At 43.2% G+C, this 23,776-nt stretch overlaps 1 protein-coding gene across 3 annotated transcripts in view; it reads left to right on the top strand.

Moving 5' to 3' along the window:
- Positions 1-23,776, top strand: part of ttc13 (tetratricopeptide repeat domain 13) — a 69,161-nt gene that overhangs the window by 21,268 nt on the left and 24,117 nt on the right. Inside the window, exons 1-11 of one of the 3 annotated variants that reach the window (XM_078405379.1) lie at positions 68-284; positions 8,999-9,093; positions 10,705-10,780; positions 13,233-13,303; positions 13,777-13,842; positions 15,347-15,439; positions 15,570-15,686; positions 16,516-16,626; positions 17,143-17,225; positions 21,652-21,793; positions 22,497-22,671. In XM_078405379.1, coding sequence (XP_078261505.1) covers positions 68-284; positions 8,999-9,093; positions 10,705-10,780; positions 13,233-13,303; positions 13,777-13,842; positions 15,347-15,439; positions 15,570-15,686; positions 16,516-16,626; positions 17,143-17,225; positions 21,652-21,793; positions 22,497-22,671 — 1,246 coding nt within the window. Of the gene's footprint in view, positions 1-67; positions 285-8,998; positions 9,094-10,704; positions 10,781-13,232; positions 13,304-13,776; positions 13,843-15,346; positions 15,440-15,569; positions 15,687-16,515; positions 16,627-17,142; positions 17,226-21,651; positions 21,794-22,496; positions 22,672-23,776 lie in introns of those variants that run through there. The other 2 variants (XM_078405380.1, XM_078405381.1) reach the window with 2 other exon arrangements.

The raw sequence follows: 23,776 nt of genomic DNA on the forward strand, positions 1-23,776 counted from the left end.
TTTCGCTTCCGCAGGAAAAACTACACTTCCCAGTGTGCACGGCGTTTCCACTCCGCCGGTTACCCGTATGCGGCCCTCCCCGCCGAGAAACGGCGCAAACATGGCAGCTGCCAGTCAGAGAGCGGCGGTGGTTGCTGCTCAACTTTTATTGCTTACTTTACACGGCTCGGCCCGAGCTGAATACTTTTCCTCGCTCTTGTCTTTCAACGGTAACAGCCACCTGCAGAAGCAAGGCTGTGTCACCCAGTCAGAATTGGGGAACTCGGAGGACTTCGTGGAATGTGGTGAGAGCCTTTACTTTGTATGCCCCCTTTATCCAGTGCGGGTTCCTGCCGACTTCCGCATCCTTGGCCGGGACAGACGACTGCAAAGTCAGTGTGTCTAAACAGCATGCAGTCGTCCTTGCTAAATAGATATTTATAAAATGTTCTGAAAACGCTGAGGTTTCCTCATGCGGACTCTTCTAAATACAGTGACAATTATAAAAAACAAGCTGATCAGCTTTTATATACAACGTCAAGTTCGTTGAGCTTCAATTGTTATGTAAATAGTATCTGTTCGTTGTCAGCGTTGTTTTATTTCCTCGTGCCTTGTAGCCGCAAATAACACTGGTGTCTTTTAATGTAATAAACATTAGCAAAGTAACAAAGATATACACAACAAAGATCAGTCTGAAGACGGGTCCCGACCGAAACGTCACCTATCCATCATGTTCTCCAGAGACGCTGTCTGACCCGCTGAGTTACTTCAGCATTTCGTGTCAATCTTTAGCGAAACAAGAGGAACCCAGAGTTCTTCCAGCAAATTGTTTTTTTAGCTTAAGATTCCAGCATCTGTAGTCTCTTGTGTCGCCAAGGGTAATAAACATGTCAAGGTGGCTCAGAGACACGGAGGAAGAACGTGTAGCGAGTATTTGTTTGTAGGACATGCATAGGTGATCAGAAGTATTGACAAATGGATTTTGCTATGGTTCTGAAAGGTTAGGAAAGAAATAGGAGTTCATAAAGTGAGTTACGGGCTAGGCCAATGAGGCTATTTTTTTAAGTCAGTATGTTTTACATAAACTTATTAGAGAAGTAAACTGTTATTGATCTCAAGATTTAGCGGTAATAGAAGCAACCATGTTCTTGACAAAACCATATCTGCTGGATATTTCATGAGAAATGGCATTGAAAGCTCTAATGTAGGTGATCAATTTCACTGGTAATTTATTAGAAGATTAGTAACAATGTGATTTATTGCTACTTGCTACACGTGTTTGTAAATACACTTAATTCTTGTTATCCACTGATTTGCTATTCATAATTTTTTATATTTGCGAGGATGCCCTCAAGCCCCATCTCAAATTTTTTCTGACAAATATATCTATATTAATTTGAGCCAATCTTTGTATAAATACTGTGATCAGTTTCCATACAACGTGCCAAGTAGGTCTCTGTTGCGTGCTGTTTTAATAGCAAGTGATTTCTGTTTACATAGCTGCACTTTGAATTCGAATGGGATCACTGCTTCAATTAAAGTAGTATCTAATTAATTTGATTTTCCTTTTGATTATTTAAATATTTGAGTGTGCTTATTAATGTTAATGGTTTTAGAATATTTACATGGCTTATTTATTTAGTTGAGTGTATTGGGTGCAACGAAGAGGGCCTTGGTATATCCACATTTTTTGCTATCTCCTGGAAATCCATGCCATAATGAGAGCTTAATGTATTGGGCAATCTGTTATGTGAGGAGGACAGCAGCTGGAAATCCATCTTTTAATGGCGTCTACAACGAAGGACTGATGCTGATTGCACTATGTTTGGTATTTCTCTATTAAAAACACATCAAAGTCTTCAAGGATTATGAACAAACCAGTTAGCAATTATTTGCATATAATGATGCAATACTAATAATAACACTTTCAAGTGACATGAATGATATTGTTTTCTCAACAACTTTTTTGTGTGTTTAGTTTCTCTTTGCCACTTCCTCTAGTTCTGTTTATAAGCTGTGACTGTAAATGTTGGTAGGTTAACCACTAAAGGTAGCAGAACAAAACCAATTTGTACTGTGTGCAGTGTCTGGTTTCGTACACATTTGGAGAATCAAATCAGTACCACGAGGCATGGGAAAATTTGAACAATTTTTCTCTTGGAATTCAGCTAACGGAGACAAATTGGGAATTGTGTTTTGCTTTCCTTTTTGGGGCCATATCCTGAGGCCTTCCTCTTCATCGTAAAAAGAAGGGTGTATTTGTATGGTTTCTTTGCAATGCCAAAGAAAATTAATTTTTGGTGTGTTGTCAGCCAGTTTGCACATGACATAAGCCTTTAAATGGTAATGACTAGATAGCTCGGTAGTTGTCGAGATGCTTTCCTATTGTGAGGTATCTATCTACAACACCTACTTGGGTAGTGCATTTCATATTTTAACTACTGCTTCAGAATTCTTCCAAACTACTTTCACCCCATACCCAATAGTTTTAAACATATTTCCTTTGGGGAAAATTTGCATACATTTTACCTTTTTTTTAGACCTCCAACGTGCATCACCTCGCACAATGCAGGATTAAATTCCATCTGCCAGCACTCATTCAAGTTGGTGAGATATGCCCTCCCTTAACAAAACCCTTCCTTCCCAAGTGCAGGTCCATCCTGTTCCTTATATTTTCCTCCCCAGTAACTTCCTGATGTCAGAATCACTTCTGTAAACTGGTTTATTCTTGCTGGTCTTCTTGAGTAAAGATATGATACTCGCTGTCCTCCAGTCATCTTGCAACACTTTTGTAACCAGTGAAGTGTGGATATATTTCACAGACCCTGGGAACTTAACTGCCTTTAGGACTGGTCTGATTATCTAATATAATTTTATTAAAATTAAACAATAGTAGACTTATTGTGGAAGTTTGTGGCGATTTTGTTGATGAAAGGTTGTTTTTCTCCTTTTTATTTTCAGATAAATTTAGGAAGGAAATGTGCAAGAATGACAAAGATTGTTAAGTATCAGATTTCCCTTTGAACGAGAGCTTGTTTCCAAGTCAGCATCTCTCCAGAGTATCCACAGATTTATACATGTGTCGGAAAGAACTGCAAATGCTGGTTTAAATCCAAGATCGACACAAAATGCTGGAGCATCTCAGCAGGACAGGCAGCATCTCTGGGGAGAAGGAATGGGTGACGTTTTGGGTCGAGACCCTTCTTCAGACTGATCAGTCTGAAGAAGGGTCTCGACCCGAAACGTCACCCATTCCTTCTCTCCAGAGATGCTGCCTGTCCTGCTGAGTTACTCCAGCGTTTTGTCTATCTCAGATTTATACATCTGCTTTGGCTACGTAGTAGATATTGATCATGATGTAACATCAAGCTAATTGCTGATACTGGTATAAGTCTCAATTCTCTTTCAGGCATTCTTCTGTCTATTTCATTGCTACTTATCAGTTGTGTTGATTGGCAGAGATAAGATATCAAACTCTTTATTAAGAATAATGCCTCGGGATTAAAAACAACACATATGCTGTCAGGTCAAACAGCATTTGTAGAGAGAAAAATAGGTAATTATTGCAAAACATTAACCCTCATTGGAACTGCATCTGAAACACGAGGCTCAGTATTATCTTGGATGTTTCATTTTTGGCTAAGCCTGTGGCAAATGTTTTTTTAATTTTTAATGTAAATGTGTTCATGACATCCGTGCACGTAATGCAAGGATTTCTACCTGCCCAAATGGGAAATGTAGTACTGACATGCAATATACATCCCAGGCAAAATAATAATTAATGGCGAATAAGAAACCACAGCTATATATTCTTGGGTACCTTCTGCACAGGCTTGCTGTTGTCTTATAAATAATTAGTGACTAGTGCAGGATCTAAGATCCTTGTGTAAAGATTAGTGAATGCTTGCTTGAAGCAGATGTGCAGCAGTTTTCATGAGTGCAGTAGTTTAATCAGCTTTTCCTGCTCATTGGGGGAAAAAAACTGCAGAGGCTGAAAATCGAATATAAAAACGGAAATGGCTGGGAATACTCAGTAAGTCTGGCTGCATCTATCGGAGGAGAAACTGTTAACATACGGGACTAACACAATTTTATTTTCAGCATGTTCTGTGTTTATTCCAACTCTTTAATCTTTTGCATCCATTTCAGAAAGCAGATGTGTTTTGATTTTAGATCTCATCTGAAGGATAGCGTCTCTGACAGTGTAGCATTCGCTCAGTACGGTGTTTGATTGTTGGTTGAAATATTACCACTTGCATACCTAGAATGGAATTTGATCTTTCAATCTGCTTCTGGCAAGAGCACTTTCACTGATTCGTATCTAAGTATTTCAGGGCTGCAGAGACAGTAGATGCTGCAAGGTTACCAGGTTGTGGGTGGGGCATCTGCGATATAAGGCCATGTAGTACTTTTAACCAAGAATGAATATTTTCAATCTGTGATATTGTCTCAGCAGGAACCAACAGCCATTGTTCACACTATTTCAGCAGCTAAATTATAACGGGCTGGATATGCTAACCAATGCTTTCTGTGGTTTGGTTGGCTGATCGTCAACAGCACCACGGCATATGGACACCCTTTGACTTTGCCTCTTCTCAATTGAACTGACCCCACCCTATTCAAAAAAAGACACAAAGTGCTGGAGTAAATCAGCAGGTCAGGCAGCATTTCTGGAGAAAGCTGGAAAAGAGGAGGGCCAGGACCTGACGAGTGATAGGTGGATATAGGTGAGGTTTTTTTTCAATCATCCCCACCTGTATCCACTTATCACTTGTCAGGCTGTATCTTGTCCCTCCTCTCTTCTGGCTTTCCACCCCTCCCCCATCACCATAATCAGCCGGGAGAAGGGTTTCGACCCAAAACGTCACCTGTCTATGTTCTCCCGAGATGCTGCCTGAGTTACTCCAGCACTTTGGGTTTTTTTGTTGATAAACCAGTATCTGCAGTTCCTTGTTTCTCCACACTCTTCAAACTTAGTTCTGTTAGACTCACTGACCATGAGTGATAGGGTTCTCTGTGGTCTATGTACAAGTGTGGACCGAGTGGAAATTTGTGCCAGAGATACAAAATCTTGGTTCTGCATGAAGGCTGGAAGCAGTTTCAATATAGTCATCGATGCAACAGAAAAATATCTTATTCAAACTGCACATTCTGCTGTCATGCTGGGCCCAGCATTTTTCAATTTTTCTTGCTAGTATTCTGCACCTCGCCTCCAACAAGTTTGTAGTTGAAAGGTAACCAATCAACAGGATCATTAGGGAAACTGTTCAGTTTACCTTTCCTCAGCTTCAGAATTAAACTTACAGCAACATTGGTGCAGTATACAGGAAATTCTTGCATATGTCCACATGCAGAGAGGAAAGACACCACTCAATTTCTGGAAAAAAAGGCCCTTTCCCCATCTATCTCTTCACCGACTCCCCCCTCAAGAGCACAACACTAACCTACAACTGTGAAAATTCACGACAAACCCCTAGAAAACATGAGCCACTTCCATTATTGTGGGAGAAGCCTCTCGGCTAGGCAAATATTGATGATGAAATTCAGCAGAGCCTTCACTGTGACAATATAGCTTTTGGTGGACTGATGAAAAGGATTAAGCCCTCGGACCCAGCATAAAATTCACTCTCCGCTGGGCAGTAGTGATCCTTGCTCTCCTATGTACCCTTGAGATGTGGACCGCTTCCAATAGGTAACTCAAGGCACTGGAGAGATTCCACCAACATACCTTCTGAAAATTTCTCCAAATCTGACAGGATTAGTGACTCAATGTCAGTAGCCTCTGCCAGCCTAGCTTCCCCATCACTGAGGTACTAATTAAACCTCCAGTGAGCAAGTCTCATTTTTTTCATTCCCAATTCCAAATCCTGAACCAAATACTTTTTTGGACGGGATTGCCACATGGACAGTTGAACGGATTCAAGGATCTTCTCAAAACATCTGAGAAATTGCAACATCCACACTGTCACCTGGGAAAACTTGGCCCATGATTGCTCAGAATTACAGAAGGGGCAGTTGAGATGGTAATTAAAACCTCCGTAGTGCGCATCAGGTGAATATCGAAGCCAAGTGCAAACGATGAAAGGAGCAATTACCTCAAAGTATGCAATTGTTGCAAACCTCCCACCCCATTTCATCCCATCAGGCACCTCCTACCCCATTTGTGTTAGAGTCTGCAGGTCCGATACTAGGTTTTCATGTGGCAGGTGAGGCCACAAAACGTGAGTGGAAGCAAGTCATCTCACTCCTCAGGATCTGCGTAAGAAAACAAAGAAAGTGTTTGCGAGATGTGCGAGAGGTTAAGAGAATATCGGTTAAGGGGAATAATTGCAGGAGAATGAAACTCAATATCACTCTGGCAGTTTGCAATAAACAGTTTTGAATTTATGGTTTGGTTTATTATTATTATCATGTTTATTGAGATACAGAGAAAAGCTTTGTTAACATAGTATCCAATCAAATCATGAGTACAATCAAGCCATGCACAACTATGAAGGGAAGTGCCAAGAGTAAAATACCAAGGGTCAAGAATGCTTTATTGTCATGTGTCCCAGATAGAACAATGAAATTCTTACTTGCAGCAGCACAACAGAATATATAAACTTAGTACACTGCAACCAATATAGTAAATACGAGGGGAAAAAAGTACTGTGTGTGTCTACATACACATACTCACAAATAACAGGTATGTAGGTTAATTGGCTGGGTAAATGTAAAAATTGTCCCTAGTGGGTGTAGGATAGTGTTAATGTACGGGGATCACTGGGCGGCACGGACTTGGAGGGCCGAAAAGGCCTGTTTCCGGCTGTATATATATGATATGATATGATAAATACACACATATATAGATTTTATATATATATATATATGTAGATTTTATATACACACAAAAAACAAATGATAATAGTCTGTAGTTCAAAGCTTATTTGAGGTTGTAGTGTTTAATAGCCGAATGACTGTAGGGAAGAAGCTTTTCCTGAACCAGGATGTTACAGTTTTCAGGTTCCTGTACCTTCTTCCCGATGGCAGGGGTGAAATGAGTATGTGGCTAGGGTGGTGTAGGTCTCTGATGATGCTGGCTGCCTTTTTAAGGCAGTGACTCTGGTAAATCCCTTTGATGATGGGGAGGTCAGAGCCAGAGCCAGTACCAGAGTGCAGACTATCGTGTTAAAGTATTATAGCATTACAGGCAATGTGCAGATACAAAAAGTGCAAGGGCCTTAATGAGGTAGCTTGTGAGATCAGGACCGTGCAACTATATTGATGCTCCTTCCCACATAATCGTCACTTTTGCAGCCAACTTCCACCAAGCTCTCACTTTTGCATGTTTCATCTCTGATTCTTTTCTTTCCGTTCTAACTCTTTGTCTCCATCTCCAGAGAAAGGCTATCCACCAATATCCACTATGTCCATAACTCCCACAGGTAGCTAGATTACACTTCCTCCTACTCTGCTCACTGGAAATACTTTATTCCATTCTCTCACTTCCTCTGGGTCTATCACATTTGCTCTGATGATGATGATACATTCCACCATATATATCAGAGGCACCTGATATATATGGTGGAATGTATCATCATCAGAGCAAATGTGATAGACCCAGAGGAAGTGAGAGAATGGAATGAAGTATATATATATATGTGTATATGTTTATATGTATGTATGTATAAATATATATGTATGTATATATGTACCTGCTTCTCTGGTTTCATTCTATCTCCTAAACATAGTGAGAACAGAGTTCCACAGAAACAAGGAAATGTGGATTACAGAAAAGACACAAAAGTGCTAGAGTAACCCATCTCTGAAGATCTCTGAAGGTGACGTTTCGGGTCGGGATCTTTCTTCAATTCTCCTGGTCTTTACCTTCCATCCTATCGCCCCTACATTCAACAGATCATCTTTCCTCAGCTCCACAAGTTTCCAACAACCTGTTCCTGCCTACTCTTCCATGTCATATTGCACTTCCCTAGGCAACCACATGAGATGCAGTACCTGTCCTTTCACCTCTTCCTGTGTCACCATCTAGAGACGCTAATGGTCTTTCCATCCCTTGCACTTCTAGTGTAGGGTAATGCATTCATGTGGCTTCCTCTGCATGGGAGAAAGCAAATGCCGATTAGTTGATCACTTTCTGAAAAGCCTGCACTCAGTCCCACTCCGATCTGTCTGTGACCTGCATGTTAAACCAAGGCCCATCGTATGTTTGAGAAAGAGTATGCTATTGTTTGTCTGGGCATGTTACAGCATGCAGGCCTCAATCCAATTCTCAAACTTCAGATAACCATTCCTTCTTGCTGTTCATATCAGGACAGGCTATTTGTGGCTGGCATTTTTGTACATTTCTTCATCTTACCAAAGAAAATTCCTTTGTTCCACCTAATGGCCTCCCCTCCCACTTCTCCACTGCCTAGACTAACCTGTTTGTCTCTTTCTCGGTTCTGAAGCGTAAGTTTCAGACCTGAAACCCCTTTACACGGGTGTTAACGGCACTGTTGTGTTTTCCCAGCTTTCCAGCTTTTTTTAGTTTAGTTTTTTAGTTTTAAAATATTTTGAGTTTAGGTTGGTGGATCATTTAAAAAAGATATTTGCATCTTTATACCATTTAACTGTATTAAAACAATCTACACAATTGACAACCCTTGGAGTAATTATGTGGTCTATAAAATCATAAACACAAGAGACTGCAGATGCTGGAATCTGGAGTATAAAACATAGTACTGATGCAGGGTCTTGACCCAAAATGTTGACCACAATCCTTTGCCTCCACAGATGCAGTTCCTCCATTTGTTTTTTTTTTGTGTCCATTCAGGGCAAAGGGGTGTGCTGTAAGATTCATGATTGATAAGGTGTTGACCAATTGCTGTATACCAGCTGTAATTGCTGATCCAAGAACGCTAACTGGTTATTTGAATAAACAGATTCAATATAAATTTCTTTATGTCACCTCTAAGAAGACATTTATCACACGGTTAATGCTTTAAATTACTTAGTGTAAGCTTTTCTTTTAATGTTTCAGAGTCTTCATTTTTGAATCCTGAAGACACGGATTGTGTGCCAAGAGGAGCTCCACCATGTGACCCAATGCCATCCTTGGATACAGAAAAAATTCTGGTACGTTATCTTATACAATAAAGCAGAGGACAGGCTTATTGAACTCGTGACATTGCTTACTCTGAAGGTGCTATAGTTGTATTGCTTTGGAATTGATTTGAACACTGTTCTTGTGCATACTTGGATGCCCCTTCATATTTTTAATATATGAAGAACAATACTAGTCTTGAAGTCAAAGGAAATCTAAGGTAGACCAAAACTTGAATTCATTAAATCATTCATCTGAAATTAAATCTGAACATTTTTTTAAGGTACAACATTTCCAATTCATCTTGTTAAAGCCTGCTTATTACATAGTGTATCTTAATTTGTCATTAAGATGCTATAATGAATTTAGTCATTCATTTGTGTTCCAGATGTATAGAGTCTTACAGCGTATAAATCTGTTGATTTGTAACCAGAATTGTGGAAACAAACAGCACAATATTGAGCCCTTTTAGCTCATCTATGATGAATGTCATGCCTGACTATGCTAATCCCATTTGTCCATATTAGACCTGTAGCCCTCTATGCCTTTCCTTTCAGAGTATCTGTCCAAATGCCTTTTAAATTTTGTAATTCTATTTGCCTTCACCACTTCCTCTGACAGCTAGTTCCAGATATTCACCACCTTCTATGTGGTGTAATAAATGTAAAAACTGTTACATTTATTCCCTTTCAACTTAAACCAATGCATACTGGTTGAGTCTCCCTCGAAAAAGATTCTGACTATCCTGTCTCAGCCCTTCATCTATTGCTATTTTCAGAGGCTATGGAATTGCACCCAATTTTTCCATGGGGAGAATGTCTCTTCATCAAAGCGTTTGCCATCCCTCCTAGTGTCAACATTATTTGAGCAATTCTTTAGAGAGTATTTTTTCTTATGGTTTTAACCAAGAAATGGTGGAAGTTTATCAGGCAAATTATAAATAACAGTTGTCCAAAACGCAGGGCCGTCTTAACACATGGGCCTGATGGGCACTTGCCCGGGGCCCCACGAGCATAGGGGCCCCATGCTGATCTGTGTATGTTAAGTGACTTGCAATAAATAAATACTACTTTAAAAATGTAGGTTCAATAAGTGCTTTTTTCGCAACATTTTCGGTCCCTAAGTGCTTCTCACAGCGATCTGTAAGTGCTTTTCGCAACAATGTAGCACCCTAAGTCCATCGCTAAGTGCTTTTCGGTAAGTGCTTTTCGCCGGCACGACAGGGGGGGGGGGGCTGGTAGGGAAAGGGGGGTGGGGGAGAGTAACGGTAGGGGCCCCAGTACACTGCTTTGCCCGGGGGCCCATAATGCTGTAAAAACGGCCCTGCCAAAACATAGAGAATGTTCAGCAGGGTTTCATCAAAAATACCTCGGCCAGATTAGTAGCACTTCTGTTCCTGACCTACGTAACATCTGACTTGCACAAGAGTCTGCGAGTCGGGGAGCATCTGTATATTGACATTTCCGTGTTGGGGAAATATGTAAAACTTTTGACATAATGGAAGCATCTTTCCTGAATATTGAGAAGTGTGCTTATGATTGTGATAATGATAGAGAAATATTATTTAATCATATGTTACCCTTCATTTTATGGCTGCATAGTTGATACGCCTTGCACTAACGCATTATGTTTCTCGCTTCCAGAGTCAAGCTAAAGTTTTGGCTGAACAAAAGAGGTTTCCCTTTTCTACCATTGATACAAATACAAATGAGGAATTAGGTAGGCATTGTGCATTAATATTTTGTATCAGTGAATTTGAAGATGGATAATCAGATCAAGAAAAAAACATTTTTTGGAAAGGGAAACAAATCTTGCGCTCTTCTCCTTTTAGGTCTTGCCACATTAACTGGTGATTAAAAGGAGCAAGATAGCAAGGCTGAAGTTGATTGTTTGTCTCTCAGAAACACTTCTACATATGTGCATTCATATTTTTGTTTACCCAGTGTTTTTGGATAGTTACCAAGAACCAGTTTTCTTCCCTTGAATCCATTTGATGCAACTAGAGATCCAGTAATCAGCATGTGGAAGGGTTGACCCTCAGACAGTTAAGTTCTGTATTCCATTGTTTTTTAAATTAATTTTACTATCTTGAGAAGATATATGTAAAAAATAACCCCAAAAATGTATGTAACTTTGCTGGTCTTCAATATTTGAAAGTGCTCTTTACCCATTGAGACTGCTGAATAGCAGTTATGGATCTGAAAGAACAGGAATTGAAATAAACTGTTTGTTTGCTGAACTTTCCTGGGTCCCCACTGATATGAATTATTCTTTCTCGTTACACCTTCAACGAAATTTGCATAGAGATAAAAGAAAATAACATCCAGAGTCAAAGAACATAACAGTCTGAGCGTTAACCCTTCCACATGCTGATTACTGGATCTCTAGTTGCATCAAATGGATTAATAATATATTCCTTTATTCGTCCCACACCGGGGAAATTTACAGTGTTACAGCAGCAAATTGGAGAGCAAGAGATCATTCATTATAAATAAAAGATACATAAATTGTCATCAGTTTTCTGTGTGTTCTTAGCTGTTATTGTTGACTCGTCTGCTGGGAGCAGTGCTGGTTGTGCAGTCTCACAGCAGCGGGAAGGAAGGACCTCCTATATCTCTCCTTCACGCACTTGGGGTGAAGGAGTCTATCACTGAAGGAGCTACTCAGTGCAGTAACAGTGTCCTGCATGGGGTGGGAGTCGTTGTCCAGCAGCGATGTTAGCTTTGCCATCATCCTCCCCTCTCCCACCACCTGCACTAAGTCGAGGGGACAACCCAGGACAGAGCTGGCCTTCCTGACCAGCTTGTCGAGTCTCTTCCCTTCCGAGGCTGAGATGCTGCTGCTCCAGCAGACCACTCCATAGAAGATGGCCGAAGCAACCACCGTGTTGTAGAAGGTCCTTAGGAGTGCCCCCTGCACTCCAAAGGACCTGAGTCTCCTTAGCAGATAAAGTCTGCTCTGGCCCTTTCTGTATAGCGCATCGGTGTTTTCAGTCCAGTCCAGTTTATTGTTGAGGTAGACACCCAGGTACTTATAAGAATCCACCCTCTCGATGTCCATTCCCTGGATGTTCACCGGTCTCGGGGGGACCTGGCTGCGCCTGCGGAAATCTACCACCATCTCCCTGGTTTTCCCCGCGTTGATCCGGAGGCAGTTCTGCTGGCACCAGTCCACAAACCCCTTGATCAGTTCTCTGTACGCCCTGTCCTCGTCGCCCGTGATGAGGCTGACGATGACAGAGTCGTCAGAGAACTTCTGTAGATAGGAGTCTGCAGAGCTGTGCCTGAAGTCCACAGTGTACAGGGTGAACAAGAATGGCACTAGCACTGTTCCCTGTGGAACCCCAGTGCTGCAGACCACCCTGTCCGAGACCAGGTCCTTTGTCCTCACATACTGTGGTCGGTTGGTGAGGTAGTCCAGAATCCAGGATGTGAGGTGGTGATCCACTCCTGTGTGCTCCAGCTTGCCCCCAAGAAGCCCCGGCTGAATGGTGTTGAATGCACTGGAGAAATCAAAGATTCAAGGGAAGAAAACTGGTTCTTGGTAACTATCCAAACACAACACTGGGTATACAAAGATATGAATGCACACATATGTTGAAAGGCTGGAGCGATTGGGCTTGTATACACTGGAATTTAGAAGGATGAGGGGGGGATCTTATTGAAACATATAAGATAATTAGGGGATTGGACACATTAGAGGCAGGAAACATGTTCCCAATGTTGGGGGAGTCCAGAACAAGGGGCCACAGTTTAAGAATAAGGGGTAGGCCATTTAGAACGGAGATGAGGAAGAACTTTTTCAGTCAGAGTGTGGTGAAGGTGTGGAATTCTCTGCCTCAGAAGGCAGTGGAGGCCAGTTCGTTGGATGCTTTCAAGAGAGAGCTGGATAGAGCTCTTAAGGATAGCGGAGTGAGGGGGTATGGGGAGAAGGCAGGAACGGGGTACTGATTGAGAGTGATCAGCCATGATCGCATTGAATGGCGGTGCTGGCTCGAAGGGCTGAATGGCCTACTCCTGCACCTATTGTCTATTGTCTATTATTGTCTATATGCAGAAGTGTTTCTGAGAGACAATCAACTTTGTCCTTTGGGATTAAACTGCCTACTTAATTTAAATAGTCTTTTAAGATGGTGTTAATTACCATCTGTTTGTACTCAATATTTTCCCAGCATTTGGCTATGCCTTGATTGGAAACAGCTTATATGATGAAGCAATAAAGCACTTCTCAGCCCTGTTACAGGTATGTATGTTTTATTAAAATTACAACAAAAACTGCATTCATCCTTTATGGGAATTATTTACATAATGTTTTAAAAGTATAATTATGTACAATTCTCAATATGTAAAACACCTGGTATATGCAAAACTAGAACTACATGGAAATATTTTGCATTGTGAGACTGCGTTACTGGTGCCTTACTGGTGGTGGAGATGGAGCATCTTTCTACATCTGGTGAATGAGTGCATGATATTGCTTAACAACAAAGTGTTTAACATCTGCCATCAAGGAACCTTGCTTTTATTGTAGATATCTATCTTTGAGTATTCATATTTAATGTGAAATTAATGTCGTAAATATTCTGTGATATTTCAAATTTGTTGCGAATCTATCACGTAGAAGCAGCATACTTCAATTGATCTAATTGTAACTACTTTTTATGATTCTTATTGCACCTTGCCTTTACTCTATTTTGTGTCTTTGCACGAGAGTAGGGAAACCCGGAACTTGTGAGTGCGATCTATGGAAGAGGAATAGCATACGGAAAGAAAGGCTTACAGGTCAGTACTCTACCTGTTTGTAATAACACCAAATTCATGATTCTAGAAAGCTTGTGATATTTCTTTTAAGGCATTGTGAGCTTTAATTTCTACTTGTATGAGGGTGGTTCTGCTATAATGCAACATTTGTGTTCCTAAGAAAGCTCGGGTTATAGAAGGTATTATTATAGAAACATTTATGTCAATGGGGACAACGTGGTGGGGAGCTTGTTTCAGACTCACAATAACAAACTTTCTTTTTTCCGCAGCATTTTTCAAAAATAAAATTATTTTATAAAGTAATATTTATTTTTGTTACTGCAAGCTATAAGCTGTATGTTTTATTATTTAATCAAGTATTATTGTAAAAGTTTTAATAGAAGTGATTACTTGCCAAATTCATGGGGCACCTACGATGAAACTGACAGATTATGCTCTCTGGTATCTAATTACTGAAGGGAAATATGGAAGCATTTTTTTTTTCCAAGACGTTTTTTTCCTGCTTGTAAATCTCCAAAGTAACTTTTAATTAGTTCTCTAGTTCATGATTGAAATTAAGTTGTAACAAATTCCGAGGAGCCGCGACCGGAAGATAGAGGAGCTGCCCAGTAGGCCCCACTTGCTGCCGGAGATCGGGGACTTGCCCAGCTTGCCCGCATGGACAGACCCATGCCGTGGACCAGGAATCCACCTCTGGAGGCCCGGCTCATCTGCCCAGAGAGGAAACAGTCAGACAGAGGGCCGGTAAGCGGACCGGCTGCGGGAGGGAATGCACTGCCTCGACGGTGGAGTGGGCCGCTGGAGACTCTGCAACAGCTTGATGCTCAGCTGAACCGTGCGCTGCTCCAAGAAGCCGATCATGTGGACTGGATGTGGCCTGCAGCAGTGGAGGACATCACGGCTGCGCTTGGCCAGGCCGGGAATGTGAACTTGATGAAATGGTGCCAAACATGGCGGCGACGACATTATATTTAAAACGAATTTCACCATGGGATGTTCAATGGCACTTGTGACAAAAAATATCCATTGAACTATTTGGGTGTGTAATACATACACATAGTATTCACTAATACCTTAATCATGTTCTATCCAGTTCGTGGAATGGATCGTGCATTATAACAGAACTAACCTGTATTTTGAAGGATGTTCCTCATTTTTAATAAGTTAAGCTACAGATAGTTAGAAACAAATATATTTTTGCCGAGCTAGCCATTGAGATGCTAACCATCAGAAAATGCTAGCAGCACTCAGCAAGTCAAGCAGCATCAGAGGAACACTTTTTTTGTTGGTTCTAATGAAGGGTGCTTGACCTGATATGTCAGCTCTGTTTCTTTCCCCACTGAAGTTGCCTGACGTGGTAAGTGCTTCCAGCATTTTGTGTTTTTATTTTGGATTGCCAGCATACTTTTGTTCCAATTGACATCTGAAATGCTTGTTCGAATAATGGAGGAAGATTATAAAAGAAAGAAAAGTAGATTAACTTTTCTTGTAGTGCTGTTATCTGAAGCAATCTTTTTGTTTGCAGGATATCAGAAATGCTGAACTTGCTCTGTTGGAGTTGAATAGAGTTATAGCCTTAGAGCCAAATGCACCTGAAGTATTTGAACAAAGAGCAGAGGTAGGTTCCGTCATTATTCATTGATTCCATTATTTTTTATGATTTAAATGTTATGATGGCCCATTTAGTAGAGTTTATATGCTCAACTTCAATTTTTCGTGTTTGCTCTTAATTTTTTAACCTTCTTCAGATTTTGTCGCCACTGGGACGGTTAAGTGAAGCTTTAAATGACCTCAGCAGAGCTATACAATTGCGCCCATCTGCACGTCTATATAGGCACAGAGGCACACTATACTTTATTTCTGAGGTGAGTAGGTGATCATGCTTCTTCTGTTTTTTTAATTACACAATGCAATAACCATTGAATAAGCAGCTGTGAAAGGAAACTTCCACGGAACATCCTCTGCCATTGTAAAAATATAATTAAGCTTGCACTTTACAGTTTAACAGGGAAGCTCTTCAGAATATATAAACTATTGAAGCATGCAACAGGAATACACCTTAATCTCTACTATAGAGCCTGTAAAGAAAGCTATGACCAGAAATGAAAATCAATGATGTTTACATTTGAAACAGGAATCCTTGAGGCAGGTAGATTTCTCTGGTAAATTTTTCTCTGTGATTAGCTGGTTAAAGACTAGGCTGCGCATACCTAGGAAGCACCAACTCTCTTTGCGTAACATTGAAATTTAAATGCTGCCATCTGTGAATAGGGGTATGGTAATTCCCTGTGGACGGTACCCTTGGTTGAGAATAGAAAATTAGATAGAATCTCCTGTCTAATTTATATTTGGTCAGGATGTGATATGGTGGTGGGTATGGTAGCAATAAGGAAACTGCACACACTTGGGGGAAAATGTTTTGAAAATGTTGGACATTTTCTTGCAGAAATAGATTTCTTGCCAGCTTCATATTTTAATTTTCCGTAAGCTTGTCTTTTTGAAGGCTGGGCCAATTGGAGTATCCAGTCAATCTGGCACTCTAATGCATTGAACTCAATCTATAAGGAAAATATTAAATTTGACACCTTCATATAGTAGAACTGACAACATAGTTGTACCTGTTTACTAGTAAAAAGAAATGCTCCATTTTTATTACAACGTTCTAAGTAGGTTTTTAACTGATCTTTCATCCAGGATTATGCAGCAGCACATGACGATTTTCAACTGTCCTTAGAAATGAAGAAATATCAGCCGATTGCAATGCTTTATAAAGGCCTAACTTTCTATCACAGGGGTATGTTGAAGGTGAGTACATTGCACAAAGATATGAATTTTGAAGCACGTCTGTCTGCTTTAAAATTCTGATAAATCCAGAATGGTGGATCCTGTGGAGGGTTGATTTTAGACTTGGCAACTGATAAATGAATCTAAATTTAAAATCTCAAATCTATAATCTTGCCAATGGCAACGTTTTTAGGACCTCAAGACTTAAGCAGTTGGAATGGACAAGCTAGTTGCATTGTTTTTCTCTACGAGAACAGATAGAGGGGGAAAAAATTGCATTTGGGATCACAGCACAAGCTAATATTTTACTGGCATTGTGCTTCAGTATATTGACACTTAGCACCATGGACTACATTGTTGCCTTGAGCATTTGAAAAAAATATCTTCTGTCTTTTTGGTAAACATTGTAAAGTACTTTAGATTTATGGTGATCTGGATAGATCGCATGAAAGGAATAGGGAAGAGTTCTGCCACAATTTTTTTTGTACATTTACATTATAAAAGGGAACAGATTTTAATTTTATTTGCATCTTTTAGGAAGCAATTGATTCATTCAAAGAAGCCCTTGAACTGAAAACAGATTTTACAGATGCCTACAGAAGTCTAGGGCAAGCATACAGGTTGGTTTACTTTTAATTTCTGTGGGGAGGGACAAATTAAATTTCAGTTGATTCTATTTGGTAGAAAACAGGAAAAGTGAAGTCACAGCACTGATGATTACAGGGAGTTGACCCACATATTTTAAAGTAAGAGTTGTAGCGGCCCCTGGTGGTGAGCCACACGAGGTACATAACCTTCGGCTCATCAGAGGTCACGAGGTTCCCCGGGGGAGTATGGGTGTGTGGCGCGGGCGGCAGATAAGAGAGTGAGTGGGGAGAGAGTAAGTTGGTGCAGTGAATTAAAGTGGTGTCGGATAAACTTGGTCTGCTGCCTCGTTCTTGGACGGACAGCTCCTTGTCCACTACATCTGGTGACCAGCCGACGTCCAAAATAGACATTTTGGAGGATCAGAATGCACGCTGCCAGCGACCAACCCGCCATCGCCGCCGACCAGGTCCAACTCGACGCAGTCGCCCTGAAACTGCCTACTTTCTGGACCACCCAGCCGCGGGTATGGTTTCAACAGGCCGAGGCGCAGTTTTATCTTCGCGGAGTCACGACTGACGAGACCCACTACTATTATGTGGTTGGGGCGCTCAACCAAGAGACGACCGGTCGGGTACTTCCCTACCTGCAGAATCCACCGGCGGCCGAGAAATGTGGGGGCCTCAAAGCGCTGCTACTCCGTACTTTCGGCCTCAGTCGTCTGGAACGAGCGGCCCGTATTTTCAACATGGGTGGGCTGGGCGACCGGAAGCCCTCGGTCCTAATGAGTGAGATGTTCTCGCTCATGGACGGCCACCAGCCCTGCATGTTATTCGAATACGATGATATTCGCCCACTCCTCGCAGGGGTGAGTGTCCAAGACCCTCTGGCTCTAGCGGAGCGTGCCGATGAGTTGTGGCTGGCCGGGTGGCAAGGGGAGGGCGCGCTAGATCAAGTGTCCACAGTGCCAGGGAAGGCGTGGCGGCCTAGATCCATACCTGCCGGGGGCTCCACGGAGCTCTCTGAGCCTGCCGGAGAAGCCCGTGGAGGAGCATGGTGTTTCTACCATCAGCGCTGGGGCTCGGCGGCCCGCCAGTGCTGCCCGCCTTGTACATTTCCGGGAAACGCTGAGGCCGGCCGCCGGTGAACGCCGCGGCAGTCGGCAAGATTCACTGCCTATATGCCTGGGACCGGCTGCCAGGCCAAAGATTTCCAGTGGATACAGCATTGTGCCCCCGTCCGGGTTGGACACGTGTGCTGGCAAGCGGGGGCCCTCGTTGACCGCCGCTAATGGCAGCCCCATACAGTCGTATGGCATCCGCACCATTCCCCTGATCTTTGGCGCTTACCACTTTTCCTGGACATTTACCGTGGCAGACGTATCCCAGCCACTGTTGGGCGCGGATTTCCTCCGGGAGCAATCTCTGTTGGTGGACGTGAGGGGTCAACGCCTTGTCCATGCTTCTACGCTTGAAGCTATCCCCTTACGCCCTCCTGCGTCCACTGTGCCTGTCTGCAACCCGGTGGCGGCGGTGGATAACATCTACGCCCAGATTTTGGCCGACTTCCCAGCAATCCTGACCCCTCAATTCAACTCAACCAACCCGAAGCATGGGGTTCAACACCATATTCCCACTTCGGGGCCACCGCTTCATGCCCGTGCCCGCAGACTGGCCCCCGTCAAACTCCAGATTGCGAAAGCAGAGTTTCAGAAGATGGAAGCCATGGGAATTGTTCAACGCTCAAACAGCCCATGGGCTTCCCCACTACACATGGTGCCCACGGTCTCCGACGGTTGGAGGCCTTGTGGCGACTACCGCCACCTGAATGACGCCACAATTGCAGACCGGTATCCCATCCCGCACATTCAGGACTTCTCTGCCCATCTGGCTGGGGCTAAGTTCTTTTCTAAGATTGACTTGGTCAGGGGTTACCATCAGAACCCCGTGCGACCGGAGGATATACAAAAAACCGCCATCATCACCCCTTTTGGATTGTTCGAATTCCTGAGTATGCCCTTTGGCCTTAAGAACGCCGCGCAGGCATTCCAATGCCTGATGGACACCGTGGGGCGGGAGCTCGATTTCATCTTCATTTACATGGATGACATCCTGGTGGCGAGTCGTTCACGGCAGGAGCATTGCGCCCACCTCCGTCTGTTGTGTCAGCGACTCAACGAATTTGCTTATGATCAACCCGGATAAGTGCCGGTTTGGCCTCCGAGTTGTCGATTTCCTGGGCCACCGTGTGACGCAGCACGGTGCGGTGCCCTTACCAGACGGGGTGGAGGCCATTCGCCGGTTTCCACGGCCGTCCACAGTGTGGGGCCAGCAGGAGTTTGTGGGCATGGTTCGATTTTATCACTGATTCGTGCTGGTGGCGGCAAGCATACTGCTGTTCCAGCTGTTGTTGGGTAAGTGGCGGGACGTGCAGTGGACCGACGTCACCGTGGCTGCTTTTGACGGGGCGAAAGAAGCATTGGCTCGGGCGACGATGTTAGTACATCCACGTGTTTACGCCCCTACAGCACTAACCGTGGATGCCCCTGCCTAACCGTGGACCACTCTGCGGTCGGTGGCGTGTTGGAGCAGTCTTTTGACGGTCACTGGCGGCCTCTTGCCTTTTTCAGCCGCCAGCTTAGCCCGGCAGAGTGTAAGTACAGCACATTCGACCGGGAGCTGCTCGCCTTACACCTGGCGGTTAGGCATTTTGGTATTTCCTGGAGGGCTGAGACTTCATCGCCTTTACCGACCATAAGCCCCTCACTTTCGCTAAGGTTGCGGATCCCTGGTCCGCTCTGCTGCAGCGCCAACTCACGGCAATCTCGGAGTTTACCACGGACATCTGCCACATCGCCAGGAAAAGTAACCTGGTCGCGGACGCCTTGTCCCGCCCGGCGGTGGTAGCCGCTCTCGATATGGCCCCGGGAATTGATTATTCTGATTTGGCGGCAGCGCAGCTGGCGGACGAGGAGATGAAGGCATACTGAACTGCCATCACGGGTCTGGTGCTCGAGGACGTTCCTTTGGGTCCCGCCGGTATCACCGTCCTGTGTGACACCTCCACAGGGCAGCCGCGGCCTGTTGTTCCGGTGGCCTGGTACCGTCGGGTTTTCGACGCCATTCCGGTTTGGCCCACCCATCTATTCGGGCGACGGTGGCATTGGTTGCTGTAAAATTCGTGTGGCATGGGTCGCGGAAGCAGGTCGGCCATTGGGCCCGGATGTGCATTGCATGTCAAACATTGAGGCTTTTGACAAGGTCCCACACAGGAGACTAGTCAAGAAGGTAAGAGCCCATGGGATCCAGGGCACCTTGGCAAAATGGATAAAAAACTGGCTTAGTGACAGAAGGCAGAGGGTGATGGTAGAAGGTTACTTCTGTGACTGGAGGCCGGTGTCCAGTGGGGTGCCGCAGGGATCGGTGTTGGGTCCCTTACTGTTTGTAATCTACATTAATGATCTGGATGTCAACGTACAGGGCATGATCAGCAAGTTTGCAGATGACACAAAGTTTGGGGGGGTGGTGAATAGCGAGGAATGGATCTGCAAGCTGCAGGAAGATATAGATGAGATGGTCAGACGGGCGGCCCCCAGGAGTCACCGTCCTCCATGTTGGTCCGTTTGCGGGAGAGGATCGGCGCCCTGTCCCCTGTCCCAACGTCTTGGCATGGGGTCACTCCATCATATGTGCCTCCGGCTCTCACCAACAGCTCATATGTTTTCCTTTGGCGCGATGCACACAGTTAGCCCTTGCAGCGCCCATATGAAGATCCTTTTCGGGTGCTGCGACATGGGCCCACAACTTTTGTATTGGACATGGGGGGTCGGCAAGAGACGGGATCGGTGGCTCGCTTGAAACCAGCCCATTTGGACCTGAGCGAGCCAGTACGGGAGGCCCAGCCTCGTCGTCGGTGGCGTCCGCCATCTTGGGTCCAACCTAATTTGTCCTTGCAGGGCAGGCCACTTTTGCGCGGGGACGTGCGTATAAGGTCCGGCCGCCTCGTTTGGCTGCCCGTCCATTTTTGCGCCTCTGGTTCTGGGGGGGGGGGGTCATGTAGCGGCCCCTGGTGGTGAGCCACACGAGGTACAAAAACCTTCAGCTCGTCAGAGGGCACGAGGTGCCCCGGGGGAGTATGGGTGTGTGGCGCGGGCGGCAGATAAGAGAGAGCGTGGAGAGAGAGAGAGAGTAAGTTGGTGCAGTGAATTAAAGTGGTGTCGGATAAACTTGGTCTGCTGCCTCGTTCTTGGACGGACAGCTCCGTGTCCACTACAGAGTAATTTATTATTTTTGGGAAACCTGCATGTTTATTCTTGCTGCACTGTACAAGAAAAATCTTAGCTTGTAATTTCTAAATCTTCACGTGATCATTTTGAATGAAGATCACTTTGTATATATGGTCACCTGTTGCATCTTCTGGAAAATCTGATCAGTTCTGCTGTGATAATGCATTTTTCCATAGAGAGTTGGGTGATTTTGAAGCAGCTATGGAAAGTTTCCAGAAGGCCTTAATGCTAAATCAAAACCACATTCAGTCCCTGCAATTGAGAGGAATGATGCTCTACCATCATGGTACTCTTCAGGAGGCATTGAAAGACTTTAAGGTATTTGAATATATTTAAATTTTTTATGCATATTTATTTTTTAGATTCATTTTTATTTTCTCTTTCTCCCCTTTTTATCTTGAATTACTCCAATGAGATAGGCAGCAAGTATTTGGATTGGTCTTTGTCCTCCATCTATAACCTGCTGGCTATCTTGCAAACTGCTATGAGAAATGATCTTCCACTCTTTGCCATGAGTCAGAGTAATTTCTTAATTCATTATACAGAGGTGGCTTAATCCACCAGAATCAAAAAGTCAAATCATGACATGGTTGATTGGTTAGAAATGCAGGCCAAGGGCAAGTAGCAAGCTGGATTAAAGTGGGGTAATGGTAATTTCATTTCAGTTGGTTGAAAGCTATGTGTGAATGGCTTTCAAATGGTTCAGTAGTGAGTCTGCTCGTATGGTAGATGTTAATCACAAGGTTAAATGTCGGAAAGTGGATTAACAAGTGAGAGGTTCTAGGCTGCAGGTAAGTATCAGTGGACTAGTTGGGAGGGCATAAAAGTGGCAAATGAAATTGAACATGGGGAACTGAAAGGTAACAGGTTTGATGAGGGTAAACTAGGCTAGAGAATTCATGAAGTGTAGGATATAAAACAAACGAGAGATTTTGAAGTGCATATTCATTTTGTCTATATCACAAAGAGCAAAACTGAAAAAAACAACTTTGTGCTTTTTTTCTTTTGTTTTAAACAACAGGGGTGTCTGCAGTTGGAGCCATACAATGAGGTTTGCCAGTACATGAGGGGCCTGGGTCATGTTGCTATGGGACAGTTTTATGAAGGAATTAAAGCACAGACTAAAGTGATGTTAAATGACCCACTTCCAGGTCAGAAAGCGAGTTCTGAATATCTGAAAGTGAAATACCTCAGAGGTGAGTTGTACTCCATCACATTGTACTACATCACTCTAATACCTGCATTAAGGAGGCAATTAAACACACCTGAGCAATTATAAATGCCTGTGAAGCCATGTGTCTCAAACATTATGGTGCCCTGAAATGGGGGGACGATGTATAAACACAGCTGTAATTTCTACATGTTGAAACCAAAATGTATAAAAATGGCCTTTAATAAAATCTGACAATGTGTACTTTTACCACATGTGATTTTTTTCTATTACAAATCTCAAATTGTGGAGTACAGAGGAAAATAAATAAATGATGGGTTTTTGTCCCAAACATGGAGGGCACTGTAAACCAATAGGCAATTCTGATTTTCTTTCTGCATAGCCACGATTTTTATTATTTATTTCCTCTTAAATTTTTTGTTATCAAATGTTTCCACAAGTTTTACTCTGTCTCTTTCTGTTGGCATTGCTGGGATATAGTTCCATTTGTCGCATTTGCTGTCCTGTAGTTTAGCTCAGTGACTTTCACTTGTGTATGAATAATGGTTTGTGCAGTTGCAGCAAGGTTTAGAATTTGGAATCCTGGCAGATTATTTTTCTTCTTGGTTTGCTGAAGTTAATTTTAATATTTCTATTGTAAGATCCAATTAAAACCTAATAGAGCCTGCTGAGAAAATGTGGTTACCTATCAGTCCTCTATTTTTACTACTTGGAACATAGACGCTGACATAGAAGCTGACTGTGCTCTTCATGCTTCACATTGTTCCTCATGCCTCAAATCTGGCCCAGAGGTAGGAAAGGTGGCAAACTCTGCCTGTGCAGTTGGTGTATGGGAGTGTGGTGTTAGTTGGCTGTTTGTGGATTATGCAGCTCAATAACCCTGCTTAAAAAAACTACCTGCAGGTAATATGTAAAACCCTCATCTCATTCATTGGTAGAATGATAGAATCGTAGTTGGACGCCTATCATCTGTACATGTCATAATGTGCTGAAACTTCAGCAATTTCTGGTGTCCTGTTTACTGCCTCCTTGTGCTCTTCATGTCCATTATTACTTCTTTCTGGGTCATAGAATCATATAGCACAAAAATGGGACTTTTGGCCCACCATGTCCTTGTTGACCTTCTTGCC

Source organism: Rhinoraja longicauda, chromosome 9 (genome assembly GCF_053455715.1).
Source record: "Rhinoraja longicauda isolate Sanriku21f chromosome 9, sRhiLon1.1, whole genome shotgun sequence".
NCBI classification, from domain to species: domain Eukaryota; kingdom Metazoa; phylum Chordata; class Chondrichthyes; order Rajiformes; family Arhynchobatidae; genus Rhinoraja; species Rhinoraja longicauda.